The sequence below is a fragment of the Dipodomys spectabilis genome, unplaced genomic scaffold (assembly GCF_019054845.1).
Source record: "Dipodomys spectabilis isolate Male_0828 unplaced genomic scaffold, ASM1905484v1 ptg000228l, whole genome shotgun sequence".
Classification (NCBI taxonomy): Eukaryota; Metazoa; Chordata; class Mammalia; order Rodentia; family Heteromyidae; genus Dipodomys; species Dipodomys spectabilis.
Window position 1 is genome coordinate 11,513,162 of NW_024870905.1, and position 27,449 is coordinate 11,540,610.

The window sequence follows — 27,449 nt, forward strand, 5'->3', positions numbered from 1 at the left end:
AAGTGAAGTGGGAGCAGTTTCATGTTCCTTGAGGACTAGAGTAGCACAACTTACATTCAAGATAAAGATTTGGGCACAGTCCCTTAGATTTTGCTGCTTAAGTCTGGCTTTCTACCACTTGAGCCACATCTCCATTTCCAGCTTTTAATTGGAGAGAAGAGTGTCACGGACTTTTCGGCCTGGGCTGGTTTTGAACCTCAATGCTGAGATTTCAGCCTCTTAAAGAGCTAGGATTACAGGTATGAGCCACTGGCACTCAGCATCATAATGCATGTACTGGTGTTTTAGGTGACCAGTTAAGAGAATTGCCAAGTAGAAAGAAATATGAAAAAAAAATTGATGGAAGTAAATTAACAAGGATTTGAAAAAAAAAAAGCTAAAATGTTTAGTCTGCATTTTTCCTGACAGCAGGAGTAAGAAAAGGAGTAAGAATTAAAAATACACATTTGTGACATATCACATCTTAATAATGGAAGAAAAAACAGCTCTTTGAATGATGAAAATAGTGGAGAGTGGCTGGAGTTCAAAATCAGGTATAATAACATACTCAAGACTGAAAGTGAATTTCAAGCAATTGAAATGGCTTTAGAGGTTGGCTCAGCAGAAACTGAAAATTACCTACGGATAAAATCTTTACCATAGTTTATCATTAGCTATGTTAATTTTATAAGGGAATTTCACTTTTGACCACTGGTTTTGTTTTCTGTGTAGACATAAAACCTGAAAAGCATTTCCAAATACTAAATACCAAATACTATTCTTCATACAGGTTTCCTCTCCCATGAATATCTCATTGGGAAATGCTTAATATAACATTAAATGCCAACATTAAATTGTGAATCAGAAGCCGGGTTTTATTTTCCTATAGCTTGAATTTCTGAACTAACTTGATATTATGAAGAAAAGAGGTAACCAAGAAAATGAAAATTTCCCCATTCTCAGCCATAAGACAGATGGTTAAAAAAAAATTCCATAAGATGAAAATTACAAGAAAGCTGTGAAATTTTCTTACACAGTGTCTGTTCACACATTTTCAAATAGTAAAATAATGACCAAGATAACTATTCTTTCCAAGCTACGTATAATTTGGTATTCATCACTATATTCTTTGAAGTGATGAGTGGCCTATGAGCAAGATGAAGTTATGCCTTTTATTTTTATGCTATTTAGATTCATTCTGCAAAGCTCCCTAGTTGTAAAATACATGGTAGAGTCTAAAGTAACACTGGTGCTGACACCAGGTTCTTGGTCTGCAAGCTCTCTGTCCTGGGCCTGTGGCAGGCGGTGTGCTTTCAGTATGGAAGGCATATGTGGTTGGCCTCTGTGCTCAGCTTCGGTGCCTTTGGAGGCTGCATCTTCAGATTCAATCAGTTGCAGGTTGAAAACCAGAAAAGACTGAACACATGTATACTCTTTTCTTCTTGTCATCATTCTTTCAATGAGACAATATAATGCCATGGTCACAGCATGTCCATGGTATTTATTATGCATAATCTTGGCTTGACTTAAAGTTTGCAAGATGTGCATAGGGTATATAAACATACTATGCTAGTCTCATAGGAGATGAGGGCACCCATGGAGTCTGGTATGATCAGGAGCCCAGCAATGAAATTCTAGCAGATAAGGGGCAATCAGACTTTAAATTTTTCACCCAGCTTTTTACTGACGGTCAGTTTTTAATCGCAATTTGGAATGGTTGACCTGATAATTCAAATACACCTCATTATCGCTACAAAGGTAACTCTTCTAAACACTTAGGCTAAGAGTAAGGTGTCAAAGGAAATAGAAAACTTGTTACAAATTTGTCTATCTGTTACACAGATGGATCTCGTAGAAGGCAGCATCTCCTCAGCCTGTAATATTCATACATAATTCAAGGCTACAGATGCAAGCTCCCCAGGAGCTCACTTGTTTTCCCCAGGGGGTAGGATTCATCACTACACCATCAAATCAAGTAATCTGCACCCCGCCCCCCCCAATGTTTTCCTTGCAATTTTGTTCAAGACAGGTTTTGTTATAAAAATTCTGTTAAATGTCTGAAAAAGGAACAGATTAAAGGCCTTTATGTACCCAAATATCTCCACAACTTCAACTTTATTTTCAAATCTGACCATCTTCAGCTTCAGAAGAGACAGTAAATGATATCAGACTTGCAACCTCTTCTCTTCTCTCTTTTTATCTCTCTCTCTCTCTCTCTCTCTCTCTCTCTCACACACACACACACACACACACACACACACTTTCTCTCTCTTCTGTGTTGGTACTAGGGCTTGAGCTCAGGGCCTGGGTGCTGTCCCTTAGCTTTTTCACTCAAGTGCTCTACCACTTGAGCCACATCTCCACTCCTGGTATTCTGCTAGTTAACTGGAGATAACAGTCTCTCAGATTTGTCAGTCCAGGCCGGCTTCTAACTGTGGTCCTCAAATCTCAGCCTCCTGTGTAGCTAGGATTACAGACATGAGCCACCAGCGCCTGACTCAAATGTGTGATTAAGAAAACAAAAGCACCCAAACTCTTGTTACTGCTAAAACTTGGTCCAAAGTACATGAGAAACAGAATTTCATGGTTTTGTTACTGGTCTCCTGAGCTGTAGGAAGAGCTCAAAGTTAGCAAATTTCACAGCTTTGTAGTCTATTGGAAGGGAGAAAAGAAGAATACTCCATTTCTTTTTCCTCTCTACCTCTAGGACCCCCTACCAGTGTGACATTTCTTAATCCTATCTTGGTTCCCAGGTCTTCCACTTGATTTTGCTACAGTGTCCTAGTCCCTGGCATTTGCAGGTAGACAAATGTCACGTCTACTGATCTGTATCTGGTAGCCCCAATTCCCCACTAAGTCTCTGTAGTCTTTTAACCACAAACGTCAAACATCTTATCATGAACTGAGATTAACCTTTAACCGATCGGATGCGTTCCTGCTAATATGTCGAACCCAGTCTGCTCAAACAAAGGTAGCTATTCCTGGTGGCTTGGGGTTGGTATGGGGAAGATTGGCAGCTATATACAAAGTCTTGAATAGGTTCTAATTTTCTGATATTGCACAGAGAGCCATGTGTGTGCCTGTGTGCGTGCGTGCCAATCCTGGAGCTGGAATTCAGGGCTTCGATGCTGCCCCTGTGCTTTTTTGGTCATGGCTACTGTTCTACCACTTGAGCTACAGCTCTCCTTCAGGCTTTTTTTGGTACTTAAGTGGAGATAAGAGTCTTTTCTTCCTGGGCTGGCTTTGAACTACAATCCTCAGCCTCCTGAGTAGCTACGATTATAGGTGTGAGCCACTGGTGCCTGACTTTTTTTTTTTTAAAGTAGATGTGAATAGAAAATTAAAATGTCCTCAAGGCATCAGACTGTATGACAGCAAGGTAGATTAAAAAAAAAAAGAGGCCACTATAAATCACTGTCACCTTCATAATACTAAGAAAAATGATGGTTTAAAAACCCTATGAAATACCAACTCAGAATGGTATCTGGGCAAGTTAATAGAAAAGATCAGCTAATTTTGGGAAAGAGCAATCAAATAAGGTTGTCATTCTTCCATCTGCTCAGCACTCCCCTTCAGCCCTGACTCACTCCTAACAGAAGGGTGTAACGTATTGATGGATGGACAAGATCTTACCGACCCCCACGGCCCTCAGCAGCAGGCCAGCCCCAGGAGGGCCGGGGCCTCGTCCTGTGCGCCTCTCCTCTCCCTCCACCCTCTGACTCAGAGCAGGGAGATGACTATGTTCCTGTGACTCCCCTAGATCTCCACAGGCTACTGAGGAAATGTGACCTCAGAGTACTCAGAACACAAGTCCCGTCAGCACTAAGCAAGCGACACACTCTCCATGTAACCACTGAACACATCAAGAAGTAGAGGCGAGGAAACAAATCATCAGAAGTGGCCTAAGTGGACACGGGGGCGTAGGTGGCTGTGTGGGGTCTGGATGGATACCGCTCAATTCTAATGTCCACTTCCTTTCTCTTCCTTTCTCTCTCTCTCTCTTCTCCCTCCCACCCTCTCTTCCTCTTTCTTTCTGTGCCAGTAGGAGGACTTGAACTTCGGGCCTCAGGCTTAGGTTCACTCAAGGCTAGTGCTTTATGGCTTGAGCCACACCTCCACTTTTGGCTTTTTTGCTGTTTACTTGGATAAAAAGAGCTTCACAGACTTTCCTGTCTGGGCTGGCTTCAAACTGTGACCCTCAGCTCTCAGCCTCTGGTGTAGCTGGGATTGCAGATACGAGCCACTGGGCATGTCCTTGTTCTTTCTACTGCACTGGTGCCATAAGGCAAGCAAGAAGTATTGCAAAGACTCAATAAATATTTGATTATGGTGATGGAAAAGAACGTGGCTGTGATTAAAGGACGGGGGAAGAAATGATTACAGATGTGCTGCATTTTGAAAAATCTCCTAAACAAACAAAAAAGTAACTATTTACATTGCAAAGGCTTTCTTCATGGGGATGGGAAGGTTAAACTGGGCGAGTGTGGGAGAAAGGGTGACACTGTCCAAAAAGAAACGTATTCTTGACCTCACTTATGTAACTGTAACCTCTCTCTCTCTATCACCTTTACGATAGAAATAAAAAAAATTTAGAACATGGGAACTGGTCTGGTCTGAGAATGTTTCTAGGTATTTGGCTTCCGGGTAAGAACCGGCTCTGTGCAACGCCAGATCTGCATCTGTGGAGTTAGGCACCGTGTTCCCAGGGTGGCTGGAGGGCTGTCACTCTCACAACAGCAACAATGACAGCAGCTGGCAGCGCTGACACAGGGCCCCGCCCCTCCGCAGCACCGCCGCGATGCTCCAGCCGGGTCACTCTTTCCTGGGGAGGGCTGCAGTTCTTGCCTCCATACAGAGCCTCCATACAGAGGCTGGGACCATCCCCTGCCTCTGCAGGTGACAGCCCAAACTGTTTCCACACATTGTCAATAGTGCCTTAGGGGAGGCAGTGAAGGTAGGGGAATCCCTTTTCCCTTTCTAAGCTCTTTACATAACTTCAGTTAAGTCTTACAGCCACCTACAGGCAGGTGAATATCTGGGCTGTACAGATGAAGCCTTTATAACCTGGAGAGGTTCAGTGACTTGTCAGGACTTTGCTTCGCATGGCCGTTTCATTCTAGAGTCTCTTCTCTCAACAGCTACATTATTCTGCCTCTCAATATATACCGGAGGAAAATAATAAGCAAACATCAAGTAACCTGTCCAAAATAACAGTTAATAAGTGGCAGAAGCAAGATTCAAACCCAGATCTAATTAACGTCCAAGTCTGTATTATTATTATTTTTTAAATTAACTTACATAGACAGAGGGGATTTCATTGTTAGCATTCCCATACATTTCCAAAGTCTGTATTACAAAATATTATGCCAAAACACGCACTAAGCTTTTAATGTACCTAAAAAAGTTGTCTGGGGAGTTCACTAAAGATGTGGATTCTGAGCTCCTACCTCTAGGGACAGATTTGACAACTTCAAATATGGTCCAGGAATCTGCATTTACAGACTCCAGGTGATTCAAATGGAGCCAGTCCCAGGAATCCTCTGACAAGCCATTTTTCATGGTCTCTGTCCCCCAGAAAGAAAAGGACAATAAATATAGAAGAAAGAAGGTGTGAAAAGTGAGCAGGACCATCTAAAGTAATGGAGCATCATTCCCCAGAAGGAATATAAGCAGAGGAGGGTAAGTAAATAATGTAGGTAGTCACTAAGAAATTTATAATCAGCTGTTTAACAAGTGGAGGGGTAATACTTTGGAACCATTCCTAATCATCTGAGGTTTATTATTAGAACATAATTATGCATACTCACAAAATGTTAGAGGATTTGGCCTAGTCTAGCATTTTTGTTCTAAGCGCTGGCTGAAGACTACCCTGAATATAAGCAATGACCTCTGTGATTCCAGCAGTAAGCGAAGCCAGCCAGCATTTTGTAAGGAATGTTACTTCACCAGCAGAGGACAGAGGTAAGCATGAAGGACAGGCTTCATGACAGAAAAAGTTGCTACAACAAGAGAGGGCCTCTTCAATCATCCATACAACCCGGAGGCAGCCCAGAGGCCACTGGTAAGTCACAAGACCTTTTAAAATGAGGTTGCAATCTGCATTTCCATCCTTGTTCCAGACTGTCTTGAGTTGGCTCAGATGATCTGACTCCAAATACAGCTAATTTTTAAAGGCGACTCCATTACCCACAATGCCTCAATGTACTAGTCTTCAAAGACTACTCCAGCCCTTCATTACCCATAATGCCTCCATGTGTTAAGGGTTCTTCTTCCTCAGAACCCCCTGAGGGTTGAGGTAAGCACTCAGTAATGAGGTGGCATCAGGGCAGCAGAGCACTGGAGAATGTCACCCACCACCCTCTATAGCCACCCCCACCCACCAGAAGAAAGGGATCTGAACTGGTTCCAGCACAGACAAGCAGGTGGATCTGGAAACATGCTCTCCACTATGGAGAAGGTCAGTGTCAGGTGCAGTGAAGAACTGCAATCATGTGCCAACACACAGAAAGACAACCAGCGGATTCCTGAGACTTTCACTGATGAAAATTCGTTGGGGGGAGGAGGCACTAATCAGTGCGCCAGGGTCATTATTACCTTGCCTTTTTTTCTTGTAGGCCACGCTCTCTCTGCTATTGAGAGATCATCATTGTAGAGGATCAATTGTCCATCCTAAAATTAAACCTCTAAATGTCACTCTGTAATCAAGAGGCAATTGCAGTTATGTTAAATAACCATTTACTGAGACGGTGGCCCAAAGGCCTGCAGGCCAACCGGAAAGTTAGAAACTCACGTTTAATGTCAGCTCTGCAGCCAATGCTATTCTGCACCCCTGTCCATTATTTATCTGTAAAATGGGTGTGGTGACATTTATACAATGTATTAATTAGGACATTCGCATAAAGTACATTTAACAGAGTGGATAGATGTGCCAATGCAGAGTACTTTTAGACTGCTTGACAGGTCAATGAATCACATGACTCTGTGGCTTTGCTGGTCACAGACATGCCTGCCTGGGCTCAGGCTGATGTTATGAGGGACAGAAGACATGGGAGACTCCAAGTCACTGCAGGAGTACAACAGGAACACCCAGAGGGCCTAACAAACTCTGAAGACACAGATGGGTTTACAGAGGAACCCGGGGAGTGTGGATGAACCTGTGCCTCTTGTTCCCTATAGAACTTGAAGGATGAGCTGCAGAACTAACGCATCTGGGAGAGTGACAGTTGATTGTGTAAGATTTACCTAAGTGCTGTGATTTAAAATCAGATTCATAAGGGAACAACAAACGAAGCTGACTAACTCAGGGATTCTGAATCTGAATCTTCCCTCTGGAAGATATTCATGATTAGATGAATCAAGACAGTTTACTTCCCTGCAAAGCAAAGTGTCACGACCAACAGGAAGGAATAGAAAGCTGCCGCCTAAAACCACACCTGTTATAGGGGTGCAGTGGCTCACATCTATAATCCTAGCTACTAAGATCTGAGGATCTTAGTTTGAAGCCAGCTGGGGCAGGAAAATCCATGGGACTCTTACTCTCAATTAACCACCAAAATGTTGGAAGTGAAGCTGTGATTCAAGTGGTAGAGTTCTAGCCTTGAGTGATAAAGCTAAGGATCAGTGCCCAGGCCATGAGTTCAAGCCCCAGTGTAGTCACACAAAAAAATAAACCAGCCGATGCCGGTGGCTCACGCCTGTAATCCTAGCTACTCAGGAGGCTGAGATCTGAGCATCACAGTTAAAAGCCAGCCAGGGCAGGACAGTTAAAAGCCAGCCAGGGCAGGAAAGTCCGTGAGACTCTTATCTCCAATAAACCACTAAAAAACCGTAAGTGGTGTTGTGGCTCAAGTGGTAGAGTGCTCGCCTTGAGCTGAAGAGCACAGGGACAGTGCCCAAACCCAGAGTTCAAGCCCCATGACTGACCCCCCCCACCAAAAAAAAAACCTAAAAAACAAAAAAAACACCAAACCAAAACCACACTCACAAGCATCATGTTACATATGCATATAACCATTCAGTATCACTCTATGATTAGGATAAAATTTTGGTACCAGTTTTCTCTAAAATAAGATTATTTTAAAAATTCAATTTAAAGGATGTCATGAACTAGGAACAATGTGTCTCCAAATGTAGACATGATCTTTATACATGTTGTAATCCAGAATTTTCTTTAGAGGAAAAGAACATGCAAACAGGAAAGCAAGCATCTATTTGTGCACTTGTCTTTTTTGGGGGGCTGGTTTCTGGGGCTTGAACTCAGGGCCTGACGCTGACCCTAAGCTTCTTTGTGCTCACTTCTGGTTTCTTTTGAGTAGTTTATTGGAGATAAGAGTCTCAGAATGGGCTGGGAAGGTAGCTCAGTGGTAGAGCGCTTGCCTTGCATGCATGAGGCCCTGGGTTCGATTCCTCAGCACCACATAAGCAAAAGAAAAAAAGCTGGAAGTGGCGCTGTGGCTCAGGTGGTAGAGCTCTAGCCTTGAGCTGAAGAGCTGAGGGATAGTGCCCAGGCCCAGAGTTCAGGCCCCACGACCGGACCCCCCCCCCCCAAAAAAAAAAAAAAAAGAATTTCAGACTTTCCTGCCGTGGCTGGTTTTGAGCTGTGATCCTCAGAGCTCAGCCTCCTGAGGTGTGAGCCACTGGCACCCAGCCCTGTGTTCTTGGTCTTGTGTTATATTTTTCTTTATGAGAAGAAGAAACTTGATTTTCAAGGCCAGTGTGGTTTTCAATAGGCAAATATGACTTAGATAGGATTCTGTAAGTAACAAGAAAAGATAATACAAAATAAGCTATTATTGGAAATCCAAGTGTAGGTGGCTCATGAGTGCAATCTCAGCTACTCAGGAGGCTGAGATCTGAGGATCTAGGTTCAAAGCCAGCCCAGGCAGAAAAAGTCTGTGAGACTCTTATCTTCAATTAACCAGCAAAAGCCAGAAGTGGCTCACATGGTAGTGAGAGGCTCTGAGTTCAAGCCCTAGTTCTGGCACCAAAACCAACAAATTAAAATAAGGCAAGCTTCTAACTGTGTCTTCCAAGGGAGAACTATGTCATGTTTTCCATAGTCTAGGAAGTGCTTAGGCCTTCATCTTTCATACTATGGTGTACACCACACACACACATACACACACACACACACACACACACCACACACTCTCACACATTATGAGAAGCTCTTGTTATTTTAGTCCAGGCAGGCCTGACAGCCAGGCCAACTGTGATATCTGAGCTTAAGAGGTGAGCAAACTTTTTGGTAGAGGACAGCAAGTACTTAAGGCTTTGTGGGTCATATAGTCTCTATTGTGGCTATTCAACCCTGCTGGTATAGTGCAAGAACAGCCATAGGAAACACATAAAAGATGAATATGGTAATATCATCTATAGAACAAACGTCAGGCTGGACTTAGCCCAGCCACCACAGGGAGCCGTGGGGCTGCACCGGTGAGTGCTGGAGTGGATTAGAGCATTCTCTGGACTGACTCCTGGATTTTTGAGGAATGCCGTTGAGCTCAAAGGTCTCTGAGAAGATGAAGAAAACCTTAGGAGGTTAAAGCAAAGTTTATACAGATCAATAGTAATTTTTAATGGAGCAAAGGTGTCCCATATCCAATCTGCTGCTATAATCTGAGGTTGGCTGGGGTGTGTAAATAGAATTTTAGCTACCGCTAGACTTACCCAGATCTTTGAAATACTTCTAAAGAACCCTGATGTACTTGGGATCCTCGAGTATAGGATGGAGGTCTTTGTTTATCTGGAAACCAGTGTTTAAAGGTGGTGGAGATAGAAAGATCAGTTAAAGATCAAGAGGCCAGTTAGACAACAAATGGTATTGGTAGCACTGGCTGGAATTTTATAGCTATTCTCTAGCTCACTAGATTTAAATTTGTGCCATTGGAAAAAGATATTTATTCATTTAGCTAGTTCTGGGGCTTGAACTCAGGGCCTGGGCACTGTCACTGAGCTTCTTTTGCTCAAGGCTAGCACTCTACCACTTGAGCCACAGTGCCACTTCTGGCCTTTTCTGTTTATGTGGTCCTGAGGCTGCATGCATGCTAGGCAAGCACTCTACCACTAAGCCACATGCCCAATCCCTGGAAAAAGATTTTGAACTAAAACTTTAAAGACACCAATGTGAGTGGTGATAGATCTTGCCTATGATAGTGAGAAGTTTTATTTATTTATTTTAAAGCCCGGTTCCTAAACTTAGCATTCTGTGTTTTGGTAATGTTCTTACAGCCAGGAACATAATTTGGACATAGAACTTGTCTGAAAACAACTTATGCAAACAGGTATGATTTTATTTTATTTTTTTTGGGTCCAGTCGTGGGGCCTGAACTCTGGGCCTGGGCGCTGTCCCTCAGCTCTTGAGCTCAAGGCTAGAGCTCTACCACTTGAGTCACAGCACCACTTCCGGCTTTTTTTCTTTTTGCTTATGTGGTGCTGAGGAATTGAACCCAGGGCCTCAGGCATACAAGGCGAGCCACCTTCCCAGCCCCCAGATATGATTTTAGTTATAGATCAAGAGTTCACTATGGCTGGGTAATGGTGACTCAGACTTGTAATCCTATCTACTCAGAAGGCTGAGATCTGGAAGATCATGGTTGGAAGCCAACTGGACAGAGAAGTCATAAGACTCTCTTCCTCAATCAACTAGCAAAAAAGGTGGCCTCTTAGAGGTGTGGATCAAGTGGTAGAGTGCCAGCCTTCACAAAGCAAGCTGAGCAAGCACAGGGCCCTGAGTTTAAATCTTGGTAATGGCAAAAAAGAAAAAAAACACTTTACTACCATAGTTTGTTGAACAGAATATGAAATGAGTGTCAGGAGAAGGTAGATAGGAGGTCAGTAAGAGTCCTCTGAGAAGGTGACATTTAAATTGACAGCTGAATGATGAGGAGCCAACTTTGCAAAGATCTGAAAGAAGCCTTCCAAACACAGAGACTGGCTGATAAAAAGGGCCTAAAGAAGGATTATGTCTGCTAAGTCTACCACTGATCTCATCAGTAAATAGTAAGGATTAGAAAGCTGTCAATGTCAAGGGGTCAGATACAAGTTTCCAAAAGTTCTTTGTGTGTTTGTGTATGCTGGTAATGGAGCTAGAACACAGGGTCTTAGTGTTCGTGAGTTTTGTGCTCAAGAGTGGCTACCACTTGAACCATACCTCCACTTTGGGCTTTTTGTCGGTTAATAGGAGGTAAGAGTCTTCTCTTGATTAGTCTGCCAGGGCTGGCTTTGAAGCTCATTCTTCAGATCTCGGCCTCCTGAGTAATTAGGATTATAGGCAGGAGTCACCAACATATGACTGTGAAAGTTTATAATTTTGTTTGAAAGCATGAATTTTATCACTGACAATAAATCCAGTCAGCTTTTCCCATGGAAATGGTAGGCTCACTATGGTCATTCAGAAAAATGCCTGCTGAGTACTCAGATGAAGTTGTTGGTGAGTTTTTTTTCCCCCAGGAATGAGAGGGCTGATTAAGCCTTCTCACTCAAACTACTTCACCACCACCCTTGTGGTATAAATATATACAAGAAGGTATTCTATGTGTACTTTCTCAGCACACAGAATCTTTAACAAGATAGATAATTAAAGAGTTGAGATGTAATGAATTTAGGACTTCATCAAGGATATTCTATTCTTTGGTAGTACTGGGGTTTGAACCCAGGACCTTGTGTTTACTAGGTAGGCACTCTACCACTTGAGTGTCCCTAGCCCTTTTTTGCTTTATAGTTAGTTTTTAAGTAGATCTGGTGATTTCCTATCCCCAGGGACAGCCTCAGACCATGATCCTCATACCGATGGCCTCTCTGGTAGGTGGGATCACTGGCCTGAGCTACCATTCCTAGCTTATTGAGATGAGGGTCTCACCAACTCTTTACCTGGGCTAGCCTTTAACCATGTTCCTTCCCTTTTCTTTCTGAGTAGCTGAGATTACAGGTGTGAGCCACTGATCCCACCAAAGACATTCTTAAGCAAAACCTTTTTGTCTTTTCAATTCCCAATATAGTGCCGTGGCCTTGATGCTTACTATAAAACAAACAGTTTCACCTAGAACAGTTTTTGCATCATCAATGCAAAAGTCAACACAGTGAGAAAGACAAATGTCTTACCATTCGTATTTGTTAGTGTGATGAAACACCTGATATAATCAGCTGACAAGGAGGAAGGGTTTAAGTTTCTGTCAATGGTCATCTGGCCTGTGGTGAGGCAGTACATTATGGCGGGAGCATGTGGCAGAGGAGAGCTGCTCATCTCATGGTGGCCAGGAAGCAAAGAGGAGTTGGGAAGAAGGGGTTGGAGTTCTAATAGTCTTATCAAGGGCACAGCCCTCAACTAGGTCCCACTCTCCAGTAGTTCCGCGGGACTTTGGGAGTGGATCTGAGACCCAAACTCAACTGCATTATTCAGAAACCTGTGATCATTGCATGGGCCTTGGACTTTTCACTTGGCTTTTTTGTTCAAGGTGACACTCTACAACCTGAGCTACACTTCTACTTCTTGCTTTTTGCTGGAAAATTAGAGATAAGGGTCTCATGGATTTTCCTGCCTGGGCTGAACTATGATCCCTGGATCTCAGCCTCCCGAGTAGTTAGGATTACAGGCATGAGCCACCAACTCCCAGCTTCCAACTTTATTTCTAAGCATCTGTTTTAAGCTAATTTAACCACTCTCATTTGTGCTTCTGTACATCTAGCTCCATCACAGTGAGGGCAGAGGAGCTACTACCATCTTTTAGCACCCACTATGCCGCACTGTGTGTGCTATGCCTATTTTATGCCTTCTCGTGAAATCTTCAAATTAAGTCTGTATGCTAGGCATCATTGTAACCCAACTAGTCGAAGCTAAAGTTAAACTTAACTTTACAATTTCAGCAATGTCCTTCCTCGCTACCTGTTCTAATGTCGTCTGGCATATATATTTGGGTTCTGTCTTCTGAATAATCAAATAAATGATGGCATTCCATCCCGCTCATCTTTTAGGGGCCTGCCTGGGTCTGGCCTTCAGTGCAGGAGTTGTTCATTCTTCATTCCTTACAGACAGCTTAGATTCAGAATCTTCATTTACTCATAGTAAAATTGTATTTTCATTTCTGTCAGCAGTGTGCCCCTAGCCGTGGGATGGTATCTTAATGTGCGCACTGCCATCAAGCCAGAAACACAAATGTTGACATTTGATTGTAATGCTTTTTCCCTCTAAGTTGCTTCAAGTAAATACCAATGGTGTGCCCAAGTAAAGGAGGCAATTATTTAAGAAGCAAATGGTGTATGTTTTTCGATATGCATATTCATGTCCTAAACTTTACACAATGTTAAAAATAACCTAATGAATACTACTTTTTCTACTTGCTTGGGGACAGTATGAAATGAGAAAATTTTTGGTGGTATTGGGGTTTGAACTCAGGGCCTAGGGCTTGCTAGCTAACTAGCTAGTCTGGCTTGAGCCATGGTTCTAGCACTTTTTTCATTTATTTATTTTTCTGACAGGGTCTTGCTTTTTTCTCCAGGGCCAGGCCTTGGACAGCAGTCATCCTACCTGTGCCTGTGTAGCAGGGTTTATTGATGTGAGCCTCCATGCCTGGTTTGCTTATTGAGAGAAGGTTTGTGTTTTGGCCTAGGCTGACCTCAAACTTTCCAACTATACCTCCTAAATACAGTTCTATGCCACCATACCCGATCCTCAGATTTCAGCCTCCCGTGTAGCCTTTAACAACAGCTTAATACCTCTGATGAGGCTTTCCCTGGACTCCAGCATGTATCTTTAGGCTGGCGTGAGATCAGTGGCTCTGAAGTGTGGTCTGAACTCAGTCAGTGGCAGTTATTGGAAGTGTAAAGTACCGGCACTGAGAACTGCTGGGCTGGAAACTCTGGGAGTGCTGCCATCTGCCTTATCATCCCTCCAGAGTGCCCAGCGGTGTTGTGTGGCTGTGTGGGGTTACTGTAAGGAAAGCCATGGGGATAGGGGTGTGGTTCAAGTGGAGAGCACCTGCCTAGTGAGTCCCTGAGCTCAAGCCCATCAAGGGGGGGGGGGGGGAGGTAGAAACAAAAACCAAAACATGAAATAGAAAATAGATAATGGTGGCTCATGCCTGCAACCTTAGGCACTAAGGAGGCTGAGATCTGAGGATCATGGTTCAAAGGTAGTCTGGGCAAGAAAGTCTTTGAGGTTCTCATCTCCAATTAATCAGCAAAAAGCCAGTAGAGTGTGGCTCAAGTGGTAGGGCACCAGCCTAAAGTGAAAAAGCCAAACAAGAAGAAGAGGCTTTGAGTTCAGGCCTCAGTATCAACAACAACAACAAAAGAAGAAAGAAAGGAAGGAAGGAAAGGAAAGAAAGGAAGAAAAGGAGGAGGAAGGAAGGAAGGAAGGAAGGAAGGAAGGAAGGAAAAGAAAAGAAAATTGGAAAGCATGACTGGTCCAAGTATAACCCAATCTGTGAAAATACAAATATCTGGCAAGGGGGCTGCCCTCAAGCCCCCACACAATGGTGTTAGGCCAAAGGACAGTTGCTGAATCATTCATTCACTCATTTATTCATTCAGAAGAGAGGCTGAATCATTGACTCTTCCAGGGTGTGGATAATGCACCACAGCCATACCCACATGGCATAAAGCCATGTATTGATCTGCAGGCACTATCTGCCAGCCCTCCCCAGGTAGCTCTTGCTGTCTCAAATTGCCTCTTTGCGAAATACAACAGTAACCAGCAATACATGCATTTTATGACTCCTTGAGTAGGACAGTCTATCACTGAGTACGCAAACACCGAATATAGCATTCAGCATTCAACCACCAGTAAGACTACTCTTCTAGGAATGTATTACTGCTATTCCAGTTGCTTTGCAACTGCACAGATTTAAGGAAAACAGGACATGGCTAGAACTTGACAACTATTTGGTGGCTCATTTTCTTAAAGAGCATGTATAAAACTTCGTGGCATTTTGCTAGGGAGACCGAAGGTATCAAGTGTTCACACATGTTTATTTATACTTGGTTAAAGAAAAACTGGCAAGAGAATCTTCCCCATTAAGCAGAGGTTGTTTTGTCTTTGCCAGAGAGAACCAGGCTGGGCAGAGAAGGAAGGTTCACTGCTAAGTCAAGAGGGAAGATGGCTCAAAATTGGACTGCAGTACTCAGGACATAGAGTCAGGTGCCAGTGCTCAAGCCAGTAATTCTAGCTACTCAGGAGGCTGAAATCTGATATTGAGGTTTAAAGGCCTATGTGGCAGAAAAGTCTAGGACTCTTATCTCCATTTCACTAGCTAAAGGCTGGGGTGTGAGGTGGGTGTTAGTGGCTTATGCCATAATCCTAGCTACTCAAAAGGCTGAGATCTTGGAATCAAGGTTCAAAGCCAGTCTAGGCAGACAAATCTGAGAGACATTTATCTACAATTAACCATCAAAGAGCCAGAACTGGAGATGTGACTCAAGTGTTAGAGAGCCAGCCTGCAACAGGAAAAGCCAAGTGAGGGCTTGAGGCCAAGTTCAAGCCCCAATATCAGCAAACACACACACACACACACACACACACACACACACACACACACACACACAAACACACACACACACACACACACACACACGAAAAGGCTTCTTATTCTATGTTAAACATCTATAGGACTGGGAATGTGGCTTAGTGGTAGAGTACTTACTTATCATGCATGAAGCTCTGGGTTCGATTCCTCAGTACCACGTACCCATAAAAAGCCAGAAGTGGCACTGTGGCTCAAGTGGCAGAGTACTAGCCTTGAGCAAAAGAAGCTCAGGGACAGTTCCCAGGCCCTGAGTTCAAAGCCCCAGGACTAGAACAAAAAAATCTATAAAGTGCTCCTTGCTCTCTCCACTTTTTCACTACACTTGAAAGGAGTCCAGGAGAGAATAACATAAAACCAAACACTGCTTCCAATAAAGTAATTGCATTAAGGGGATAACACTTTCGTAACAGCCCCAAAGAACTGCTTAAAGACTCTGATTTCCTTTACAGTGAAGAGAGAGCATTCAATTGATGCTGCTTCTCCTCACACAGCCACAGAACTGCACAGAACCATGACAGCCAATGGATTGCTGCTGCTCCAGCGGGGTGGGCTTGCTTTGCTATGGTAAAGCTCGTCTGTATTCACCAGCATGCAGCCGGCTACCTTAGCTAGAGAGCCAGGGCCATAAACTTTGTTCAGTGCAATCGGATGGCTCGGGTACTATTCTAATCTGGGAATGCATTCTCCAGACAGATGATGGCCCGCAGAAATGGCTCTTGTGCAATCATCAAAGATGTTAAATAAAATTTAGCACCTAAAAGCGTGTTAAGAAAATTTCCCCGTCTCCTTACCAGGGTGCTCTACGTACCTGGGGCCTGTTCCTGGGATCTGTGGTGGCGAATGGACGCTCTTCTTCTCGGATCCCCCGGCTTCTACCTCCTCCACTCGTCCCCTCGCGGCCGCGGCCGCCTGGTCCCCGCTGAGCTGGCCTTGGGCCGGGTCACACCGGTACATGAAGACGATGGCGGGCTTCTCGCTGGCCTGGCCGCGGGCCTCGGTGAACCAGTGGTGGCGCTGCACGGGCGGCGGCGGCAGCATGTGGATGACCGTGCCGTCCAGGCCCACCAGCTTCCCTTTCTCGCGCTCTTTCTCTCTGTCGTCCTCCTCGTCCGTTTTCCGACGGCGGAAGAAGCTTTTGAAGGATATCCAGCGTTTGGGCTTGGCGTCCGCTGCCCGCCTGCTGCTCTCCGGGTGCAGGACGGCCTCGGCCTCGGTGGCCCGGGCGGGGCCGGAGGGCCTGGTCCAGTTGGTGAAGTGGCGCTGCAGCAGGCTGCCGGCGTGGTAGGGGGAGGAGGTGGAGCGCGGCGGCGGGAAGGGCGGCGAGGGCGCGCCCGGGGGGCTGGCCCGCAGCCCGGCGCGGGGGGACGCGGCCGGCTTCGCCAGGGGCTCTTTCTGCGCTCTGGCGGGTGGGCTTTCTGCGGCCGGAGGGGCCTCGGCCTCTCCGCCGGCCGGAGGCGTAAAGAGAGACTTGGGCCTGGCGGGCGCGGGCTCGGCGTCGGGGGGCACGGCGTACAGCTCTTCGGCGCTGCAGGTCTTGGGGCCCGGCGGGGCGGCCTCGGGGGGGCCCTGGGGCGGCTGGACGGCAGGCACCGTCGGGGAGGCCGCGGCGCTCGCCTGCTCCCTGCCCGCGGCCGGCTGACACTCGGGGGCGGCCTCGGTTTTGGCCGCGAGCTCGGGCGGGGGCCTCTGGATCTTGGCCGGGGAGCTGTGGCTGGAGCTGTAGCTCCTCTGCGGGGACGACTGGCCTCTGCTGAGGCAGCTGTTAAACTCCAGAACTTTCTGCGCCACGGCGCCCCGCGGGCGCCCCGCGCCGCCGGAAGCCCCCTTCTCCTGGGCGCCGTCGGCGGCTCGGCCCGCGGCGGCCGTGGCGGCCTCGGAGGCTTTGCTCCCGGTTTCGATCTCTTCGTAGGTGTGGCTTATCACGCTCGTGGTTTTCTCCTTCACCGACAGCTCGGCGCTGGTCCCCAGGAAGCTCCTGTAGACGGCCAGGTTGTCGTAGGCGCTGGGGTTAATGACGATGGGGACTTTGATGGCGTTTTTGGAGCTCCGCGCGTAGCTCGGCTCGTCGTGAATGATGATCGGGAAGGGCGGCATCCCCGCGTTGTTGTAGCTATTAAATTTTATTTCGGACAGGTTGGGCGACTTGACCGGGATGGTTTTGGAGGCGACGTTGGTGGCGGTGGGCGAGGTGGGCGCCGACTTGTGGCAGCTCCTCCTCGGGGGCGCGTCGGGCCCGGGCCCGCCCGGCGCCAGCCCGGCCTTCGGGATCTTCTGCCGGGGACTCGTGCTGGAGGTCCACACCTCCTGGTACCGGATGGCGCTGGATTTTGGGAAACGCGCGCTGACCGGCCCCGGGGTCAGCGTGGGCGACGTGACCGGGGAGCTGGGGGTGGAGGCGGGGCCGGCGGCCCGGGCGCTGCCCGCGGGGCCGTCCAGGCGCTCGCCCGCCATGGCCGCCGACACGTCCACCACCGTGTACGGCTTGCACAGCGGCTGCTCCAGGTTCACCACGCGGTACGGCTTCGCCTGCTCCTCCACCGGAACCAGGCTGATGGTCACCGCCTGCCCGGCGATCTCTTTGGAGACTTTACTTTCTTGCTTGTCCGTCTGCACGGCAATCTTTCCGTCCTTCTCTTCCAGCCGGAGCGCCAGGACGGCTTTGTGAGTCTCCGGAGCTTTGACGGAGCCCTTGGAAGCCCGGGACGCGTCCTTCTCCTGGCCAGCGGGGCCGGCAGGGCCGGGCTCGGCCTCCGTGCCGTCCCTGCCCGGCCCCGGCTGCTCGGGGACCGGCTCCCCGTTGCACAGCCTCGGGGACGCGCTGCTGGCCGTCTCGGGGCGCGACTCCCCGGTGAGGGAGGACTCGGGCGAGGTGGAGCTGGACGAGCCCATGCTCTGCACGCTGCCCTGGCCGGAGGAGGCCCCGGAGCTGTCCTCGTAGCCGTTCAGGATCTCGTCGTAGCTGTCGTCGTAGTCCACGGCGCAGACGCGCTGCAGGGACTTGTGCCGCAGGGGCACCGTGTTCCACTTCTTGCCCACGCAGAGCCGCACGGGCGACAGCGTGTGGGCCCTGAAGTTGGCGAAGCGCGGCTGGCCGCGCATGCGGATCTCCATGGCCAGCAGCTCCTCGTCGCTCTCGCCCCAGCTCTCGTCGGCCTCCTCGGGGCGGCCCGGGCGCGCGTCCTCGTCGCTCTCCTCCCCGCTGGACGGCTCGGGGTAGCAGAAGCGGCCCCCCTCGCTGCTGATGACCGCGGCGGCCCCGCTCAGCACCACGCGCCGCCCGGGCGGCGCCTCCCGGCCGCCGGCCAGCAGGCAGCTGGGCGGCAGCGCCCTCTCCAGCGAGCGCCGGTAGCGGTCGTTGATCCTCCCCAGGAAGCTCTCCCGGGCGCTGGCCTCGCCGTCCAGGCCCAGGCCCGCCACCTCCTTCAGCACGTCCGCCAGCCCGTGGTCCTCGTTGTTGTTGTTGTTGTTGCCGCCGGGCCCCTTCTTGGCGGGCTCGTACAACTTGGGGGCCAGGCTGAGCCCCTCGGGCTCCCCGTTGTTGTTATTGGTGGTGGTGGTGGTGAGCGGCTTCGAACCCGCGGCCGCCCGGTTCCGGTTCCACCCTGGCGCCACGGGTTTGCTCTCGCCGGACTCCGGGGTGCCCGGCTCGCCGCCCGTGCTCGGCCCGTCGGCCACCATCATCGTGGGCTTCACGGCGATCGTGGGCTTCTTGGCCACGGGGGGCCGGAAGCTGCCCGCGGCCCGGACGCGGTGGTTGTTGCTGTGGTTGGCGTTGGTCTTCACGCCGCCATGGGCGCCCGGGCCCGGCTCCGGGTCCGCGGGGAGCTGGTGCAAGCTCTTAGGTTTAAAGCAATTCTTGCACTCGCCGGGTTTCCACACGTGCTCAGTGAAGGTGCTACAAGCAGACATCTTTGAAAGCGAAGGTCACCCGCAGCGCGTCTCCTTCAGTGCATGGCAAGCCTGCGGCAGAGCGGCCGCTCACCTCCTGCGGGCTGCGCCGGCCGCGCTCCCGGGCGCCGCCAACCTGGGAGGGAAGGGACAGCACAGGACGTCACCTCACTTGGAAAAGCCAGCTTCACTCCCAAGCTTTCCCTCCCATTAAAAACTTCTTTACAGTCTGCCTCCAGCCGAGCAGTACCGTGTAGATAGATAAAGCCTATTTGTTTTCGGAATGCGCGTGTGTGTTGGCACTGGGGCCTGAACTCAGAGCTAGCGCGCTGTCCCTCAGCTTTTGCACGCAAGGATGGCATTCTACCACCTGAGCCACGCCTCCGCTTTGGTTTTGCTGTTGCTTAACTGAAGACTAAGAACTTTCCTCCCCAGGCTGGATTTGAACCATGATCCTCAGATCTCAGCCTCCTGAGTAGCTAGGATTACAGATGTGAGCTGCTGGTGCCCAGTCGTGGGTGTGAATTTTTACCGGGTTCTCCAGGTGGTTTTAAGTTTGGAGAAGTGTCATGGAATCTGAGCCCCTAAGCACTTCATGAAACACTCCTTGCCGGCCTCATTTTAACAATCAACTAGTCTTGGATGCTAATAATGGGGCAACTGGTTTCTCCTTGGATTAATTGAATGCTTTGACAGGTCAACATGAACAAGTATTTTTCATTTTGCATTTTCTGGGTACCTACTCATTTTTTTTTTTCCAGTTGGTTGTGGGGCTTGAATTCTGGGCACTGTGCCTGAGCTCTTCAACTCAAGGCAAGCTCTCTACCACTTGAGCCACAGCCCCACTTCCAGTTTTCTAGTGGTTTATTGGAGAGAAGAGTTTCATGGACTTTTCTCCCCAGGCTGGCTTTGAACCATGATCCTTGGATTTCAGCCTCTTGAGTAGCTAGGATTACAAGCATGAGCCACCAGCACCTGGCTCCCCACTCATATTTGAGTTTCTTTAAAGGCCTGGGTTATATCTTAGTCATCTCCATATGTCTTCCCTAATGAATAAACATGGATGGATAGAATGTGCTGGTTTCTAGGTTTGTTTAAACAATAAATCTTATGGCTCTCTCTCTTATCTCAGGTTCACAGCTTCAGACTTTCCCATGAGCATCACCACAGTCCTGTGTTTCTTTTGTATTAGGATAAATTGGCAGTAGATGCATGAGAAGCTATTTTAAATAGATGGAAAGGTGAGCCACATCCATGTATACAGATAGAGACAGGATCTTTAGTTTGGTCAGAAGCCCAGCCTTTTTGCCAAATTTCAAGATGTTTCTTGTGGATGCATGTATTTCTTTAGCTAAAACATCTGAAGGAAAGTAGAATTACAGGCTGAAAGGACTAAAGAAGTCCACGGAGAGCCCAGTAAGGTTAAGACATTCTTCGATTGTTTGAAAACGTTTATTTACTTTTGCAGAAATTCTCTTAGCAGGTAAAAGTATTTCTTGCCAGTGGCTCACACCTGTAATCTTAGCTACTCAAGAGGCTGAGATCTGATAATCGTGGTTAAAAGCCAGCCAAGGCAGGAAAGTCCACGAGACTCCAATTAACGATCAGAAAACCAGAAATGGCACTGTGGCTCAAGTGGTAGAGTGCTGGCCTTGAGCTGAAGAGCTGAGGGATAGTGCCCAGGCCCAGTGTTCAAACCCCATGACCGCCAAAAAAAAAAAAAAAAAAAAAGAAAGAAAGAAAGAAAGAAAAAAAAGTATTTCTTTCTTGTCTGAGACCTGAAAATTGTGACTGATGGGGAGAGAAATTTGGTTGAAGAAGGGAGCGGGAACCAGATTATGTGAGCCTTTTAGGCTTTAAAAGATTGTAGAATTTGTTCTAAGAGCATGGAAAGCCACTTGAGGGTTTTGCACAGGGAAAACAATATGACACAATCTGGATTTTAAGAAGATAACCTTAAATCTGCTGCTAGTGGCTCATGTCTGTAATCCTAGCTACTCAGGGGGCGGAGATCTGAGGACTGAAGCTCAAGACCAGTTAGGGCAAGAAAGTCTGGAAGAATCTTATCTCCAATTAACCACCAGAAAGCCAAGGAAGAATGGTTCAAGTGGTAGAGTGCCAGCCTTGAGTGAAAAAGCTAAGAGATAGTGCCCAGCGTTAGAGTTCAAGCCCCAATATTGCCACAAAAAAGGAAAGAAAAGACAGAAGCATGATGTGGAAGGTACTTTCAGATCTCATTTTTATAGGTAGTCCTTGTAGACAGAAATTTGGGCAAAATGTTCAAGAGCCAAAACCAAAAGTATGAAAGGACAAATGGATTTAGACTTCATCATAATGGAAAATGTCGGGCAGGGACATGCCTCAGTGGTATCATAAACAAGGGTCTATATTTAATCCTCAGCGTTGTAACATATGGACTTGCATACACATGTGGTTTACAAAAAAAACTATAAAAAAGGGCTGGTCTGACAAAGATAGTAAACACAGGCACAGATGAGGAGTTTTTCTTTTTTTTTTTTTTACAAAATTACCTTTTAGTTGATGAAAGACTTTGTACCTAGAATATATAAAGAGCTTTCAAAGTGCAACAGAAAGAAAGCAAACCTAATAAAAATAGGTAAAAGAGGCGGGCACTAGTGGCTTATGGCTGTAATCCTAGCTTCTTAGGAGGCTGAGATCTGAGGATCATGGTTCAAAGCCAGCTGGGGCAAGAAAGTTTTCAAGACTCATCTCCAATTAACAAGCAAAAAGCAAGAAGTGGCGCTGTGGCTCAAGTGGTGAAGTTATCAGCCTTGGGCAAAAAAGCTCAGGGACAGCACCCAGGCTCTGAATTCAAGCCTCAGGATTGGCACATATGCATGTGCATGCACGTGTGCGCACATGTACACACACGCGCACACACACACACATTAGTAGACACTGCCCCAATGACATATGGATTGCATATAGTTATATAAAAGATGATAAATACCACTAGTCTTGGAAATCTAAAATAAACTACAAGCTACCATTGGAATGATTAAAATAGAAAAAATAACCCCCAAACAGCAAACTCCAAACTAGCTGGTGCTAGTGGAATAATTAGAAGCTTTCTTTATAAAGTATGTTGCTTGTGGGAATTAAGTGATTCAGGCACTTGGGAAAACAGTCTGACAGTATCTTATAAAGTTAAACATCAACTTGCAGTGGCACCTGCCAATTCCACTCCTAGCTATTTCCCCAAGACAAATGAAAGCTTCTGCCAACACTAAAATGGTACACAAAGGTTTATAGACAAAAAAAAACAAAAAAAAAAAACAGGAGCAATTCAAGTGTTGTACGGTGGCAGTTCCAGAACTGCATACATTTATCAAAACTTGTACAATGAAAATGGCGACTTTCACTCTATGTACAATTAAAGTTCAATGAACTTGACTTGCAAGAGCCAGCTTTGGCGGGAGGGAATATGGACTCTGGATGAGGGTCTGGGAGGCAAGATGGTTTCATGGTCTGGCTGGGTGTGGCAGATGAAGATTGTGGATTGTGGAGGTTTGGGGCTTTTTGTCTTCCAATGATGTGTGGAGCCATTGGCTGAGATGGGCAAGGATGGAGGAGGCATGACTTTAAGGGGATGGTGATCAGTGCATCCTTGGTGTCTCTGCATAGAACCAGGTAGGCTGTGTGGAAAGCAGAAGAAAGTTCTGGGGTTCTCAGCTGCTTGGGTCCTACAATAGAGATGTATCTACGCTTAAAAGAAAACAGGGAGCAACACTGATCCAGATCTATTGCACTCATTATAAAATGGTTTGTTAAATTGAAATCCCTTTGCCCAACTATTTAAAATAACAACAACTACTACAACTACAACAGAGAAAGAAGGTGGGCTGGGAGGGAGAAAAGCATAATCTCCACTGGATCCCACCAGATCCCACCCGATCCCACAGGCAGTGTGAGCGCATTGGTGGCCTTGAGTGGCCCAAGTATTCTGGTGTCACCATGGGATAGAAACCAGACTAGTGAACTGAAGAATGGTAGAGGCGATAGAGCAAGGGCAGATGATCTGTGGAATAGTTAAGGTGGAAAGCAGAATTAAAAAGACCTGGGAGGATCTGGGGGTGGGGTGGGGTCCAGAAAAGATTTCCTTATTTTCAGATGAGATACATGATACAATGCTGGGTGACAATGCTTGAGGAAGACGACAAGGGAAAGAGTGGACTTGGGTAGGAATAAAAAAGGGGCTGGGGGAACTGCAAAGGTTATGATGGTCGCAGGCCAGACATGGTGGCTCACGTCTGTAATCCTAGCTACTCAGGAGGCTGAGATTTGAGGATCACAGTTCAAAACCAGCCCAGGCAGAAAAGTCTGTGAGACTTTTTATCTCCAGTGAACCAGCAAAAAGCTGAAGTAGAAGTGTGGTTCAAGTGATAGGGCTCCAGCCTTGAGTGGAAAAGCCAAGTGAGAGTGTACTGTGAGTTCAAACCCCAGTACTGGCACACACACAAAAACCATTAAAAACAATAGCAACAGCACCTAAGCAGGTCCTCCTTTCAATTTTGTTTTATAGACAAAAGAACACTACCCTTAAGGAAAAAGTGACTTTCTTAAATTCATACAGAGAATGAGACTTAGACTATAAATACTTAAGGCTACAGCTTACCAACAACCTATTTGTTTTAAAATTATTTTGCTTTTGCTAGAATTTTTTTGTATGTCCTTACTATAGAACCTCAGAAACACATAAGGAAAACAGAAACTATGTGCAATTTTATTATTTAGAAATAACTTCTATTAACTGTTTGGGGCAGCTCCTGTCAATCATCAAGAAATCTTTTGAGCAGGGTACTGGTGGCTCATGCCTGTAATCCCAACTACTCAGGAAGCTGAGATCTGAGGATTGTGGTTTGAAGCCAGCCTAGGGAGAGAAATCTGAGAGCCTCTTATCTACAATTAACCAGCAAAAGACCAAAAGTGGAGGCTCAAGTGGTAGAGTGCTAGCCTTGAGTGGAAAAGGCTAAGCAAGAGTACAAGGCCCTGAGTTCAAGCCCTAGTATCACCAAAAAAGAAAATTTAAAAAATATTTTAAAAACTATCCTTGTGTCCTTGGAAGACTATAGAACTGAAATTAAAAGAATAAGATATCCTGGACTAAAATCTTGTTAATCAAACACACCCCTGGTAAGAGATTATATTTTTCCTTTTGTGAGTAAAACAATGTATTTTCTTGCTTCTAAGACTCACAAATCCGAAAAATGATTCCCTGACTTTGCATATAAGTGAATTCAATCAAAAGGTGGCTATTGAGTTGATTAGTAGGTGTTACCTTATCAATAGAATGGCCAGATGAGATTCACCAGGAGCACAATTCACTTATGTGAGCGCCATGTGTGGTGGGAACTCATCCTGGACTTCTGTGCACAGTCTGTGCACAGCTGCATGCTTGTGGCCATAAACCCGATAGATGAAGCAAGCAGACACCTTCAGCAGGCACCAGATGGAGCTGCTGTCTAAGCCACTAAGCCTGAATTTTGAGGACTTCATTTCAAATACTAATTCTGCTTGGAGACAAAGATGTTCACTTAAAGACACTGTCAAAACTATTCTAACTTACAGCTGGGAGTCGGTGGTGCACGTTTGTAATCTTAGCTACTCAGGAGAGGCTGAGATCTGAGGATGGTGGTTTGAAGCCAGCCTGAGCAATGAACCACTAGAAACCTGGAAGTGGAGCTATGGCTAGGCTTAGCACTAGCCTTGAATGAAGAAGCCAAGTGAGAACGTGAGGCTCTGAGTTCAAGCCCCAGGACTGGCACACACATGAATGAAACCAATCAACCATCCCAGATGTTGGTGTGTCCAAAGACTAATCCTCGGGCCTTCTGGCTTTTGTGAGATGACTTCAATAGCAATCAGTAACAACTAGGAGCATTCCTTCCCCAAACATGGGAACTAGTCATCAAGGCTATGTTTGAGAATAAGAAACGTGTCTCCTGAGACATTTGAATAAGGAAACAGAACAGGCCAGGCAGTGGCTCTCCTTCCTTGCTAGAGCAGGTTTGATACAGAACACCCAAATGGAATGCTGGGTAAGAAAATGTCCTCCGGTTCTCTATCCTCATAGTCTTAGAGCAAGTCCGCCCGATGCAATGGTCTATGGGAGAGTTTAATGGCTGACATTGCCCTTAGGAGCTAGCCAGGGTTCCATGATCTAAAATCCTATTTTATATTTGACAGTTTCTAGGGCCAAACCCCTGCAGGCTAGAGAGAGAGCTATCGAAAAGTAGCTTTTTTCACTACAAGTTATGACAGCTTTTAAAGAATCTATTAGATGTTGCTTTTTCCTTCTTTTAGTCTCTCTTGCTGCTGTACAATGACAGTAATTAGTTTGCTTCCAGCCCCACAGTCTCAAGTAGGTTTGGTACAAAGCCACCACATCCACACTGGGTTTCAATCTTGAAATAAATTGGCCAACAGAGAGGTCTGGTCCTCCTCAAGCTGGACACAGTTCTGGTCCCTGAAGAAGAAGGAGTTTGTAGGTGGTCTCTTAAACACCATGCTTGAGCATTCCCTGAAGGCCTGTGAGGAGAATCTGGTACTGATCAAGCAGGATGGAGAGAGGAGCCCTGAGCGGCTGCCCCATCCTGTAGCTCTCTCTCTCAAATTGGTCACGTCTCCTCGCAGGCACAGTTCAGGCTCTGGACTTCTAAGGACACTCATCAAATGGTTCTCACCCACATGGTACAGGAGGCCGGCTCTGAGAAGGCCATGTTCTCATTAGGCTTTTGTAATGGAATGTGTGGGTCACATATATAAAAAAAAAGCACCGGAAAATGTGACAGGCACCTCCCTGTTGCTGTTCCTGACTTTTCCTTCTTCCACAGTGAAAAGGCGGATCTGACACCTCAGCCCTGGAGCATCTGACCAAGCGGGGAGGGGACTGAAAGCACAAGCAGGAAGAGGGCTCCCAGGAGACAAGGTGCAGCCTTCGTTTGGTACCCTCGTGGAAATCCTGTGCAAGGAAGCCTTCTTAATTTAAGATCTGACAACAACTACCACAGCCATCAGCTCCTTACTATCTGAGGATCAGGCAGGGCCTTCAGACTCGAGGTTCTCATCTAAAGAAGCCAAAGCCAGACCTGAGAGGTTCTGGAAACCTAATGCCAGATTCAAAGCCAAAACTGTGCAGTGTTCTGACCATGCAGTCTGCAGTTTTGGTTCCTGCTCCTGACACACGTTAGGGAAGAATCGAGCAAGGCAGACATGCCACAGCTCTGTGGAAATGCTCAGTTCCCAGCTTGGTTTAAAAGTTTAAAGCCCTTGGGGCTGGGAAGGTGGCTCAGTGGTAGAGCGCTTGCCTTGCATGCCTGAGGCCCTGGGTTCAATTCCTCAGCACCACATAAGCAAAAAGAAAAAAGCCGGAAGTGGCGCTGTGGCTCAAGTGGTAGAGTGCTAGCCTTGAGCTGAAGAGCTGAGGGACAGCGCCCAGGCCCAGAGTTCAGGCCCCACGACCGGACCCCCCCCCAAAAAAAAGTTTAAAGCCCTTGATGAGCCAGCGAAGGGGCAGAAAACTCTGCTAGAGTTCACCTCTAAAATAACCAGCAAAATACCGAACTGGAGGTGTTGTTCAAGTAGTAGAGTGCCAGCTTAGCCAAGTGCAAGGCCCTAAGGTCAATTCCCCCCATGCCACTAACACACACACACACACACACACACACACACACACACACACCAACCCAGAACTCCATAGCCTGTCAAAATTTGTTCACCATCTTGCTACTGCTTGGGATGGTATTTCTAATGCTGTCCCTGGTGGCCAAGGTCTACTTACCCTTCATTATCGGGTATAAATTTCAACTCTACAATGACACCTCTATCACACAATGACACTGTATTGTCACCATGTGAATCCTGAGAAGGAGAAAGCAGAGCCATGCCTTTACCATCTCTCTGTCTCTTGAGTTGCTTGGATCATATTAGGTGCTAAATAAATGCTTGTTGAATAATAATTGCAATAAGTATCAGACATGAGTGGAATCACTTTATGTACCAAAACGGAACCTTGTCACAACTGTTCAGTTATGCACCATA

The 27,449-nt window shown here is 46.8% G+C and overlaps 1 protein-coding gene across 1 annotated transcript in view; it reads right to left on the bottom strand.

The window, feature by feature from the left end:
* The window catches only part of Peak1 (pseudopodium enriched atypical kinase 1), a 227,590-nt gene that overhangs the window by 35,108 nt on the left and 165,033 nt on the right, over window positions 1-27,449 (bottom strand). Inside the window, exon 3 of the mRNA XM_042697775.1 lies at window positions 16,309-19,524. Within this exon, the coding sequence (XP_042553709.1) occupies window positions 16,309-19,409 (3,101 nt within the window). The 5' untranslated portion in view covers window positions 19,410-19,524. The remainder of the gene's footprint in view (window positions 1-16,308; window positions 19,525-27,449) is intronic.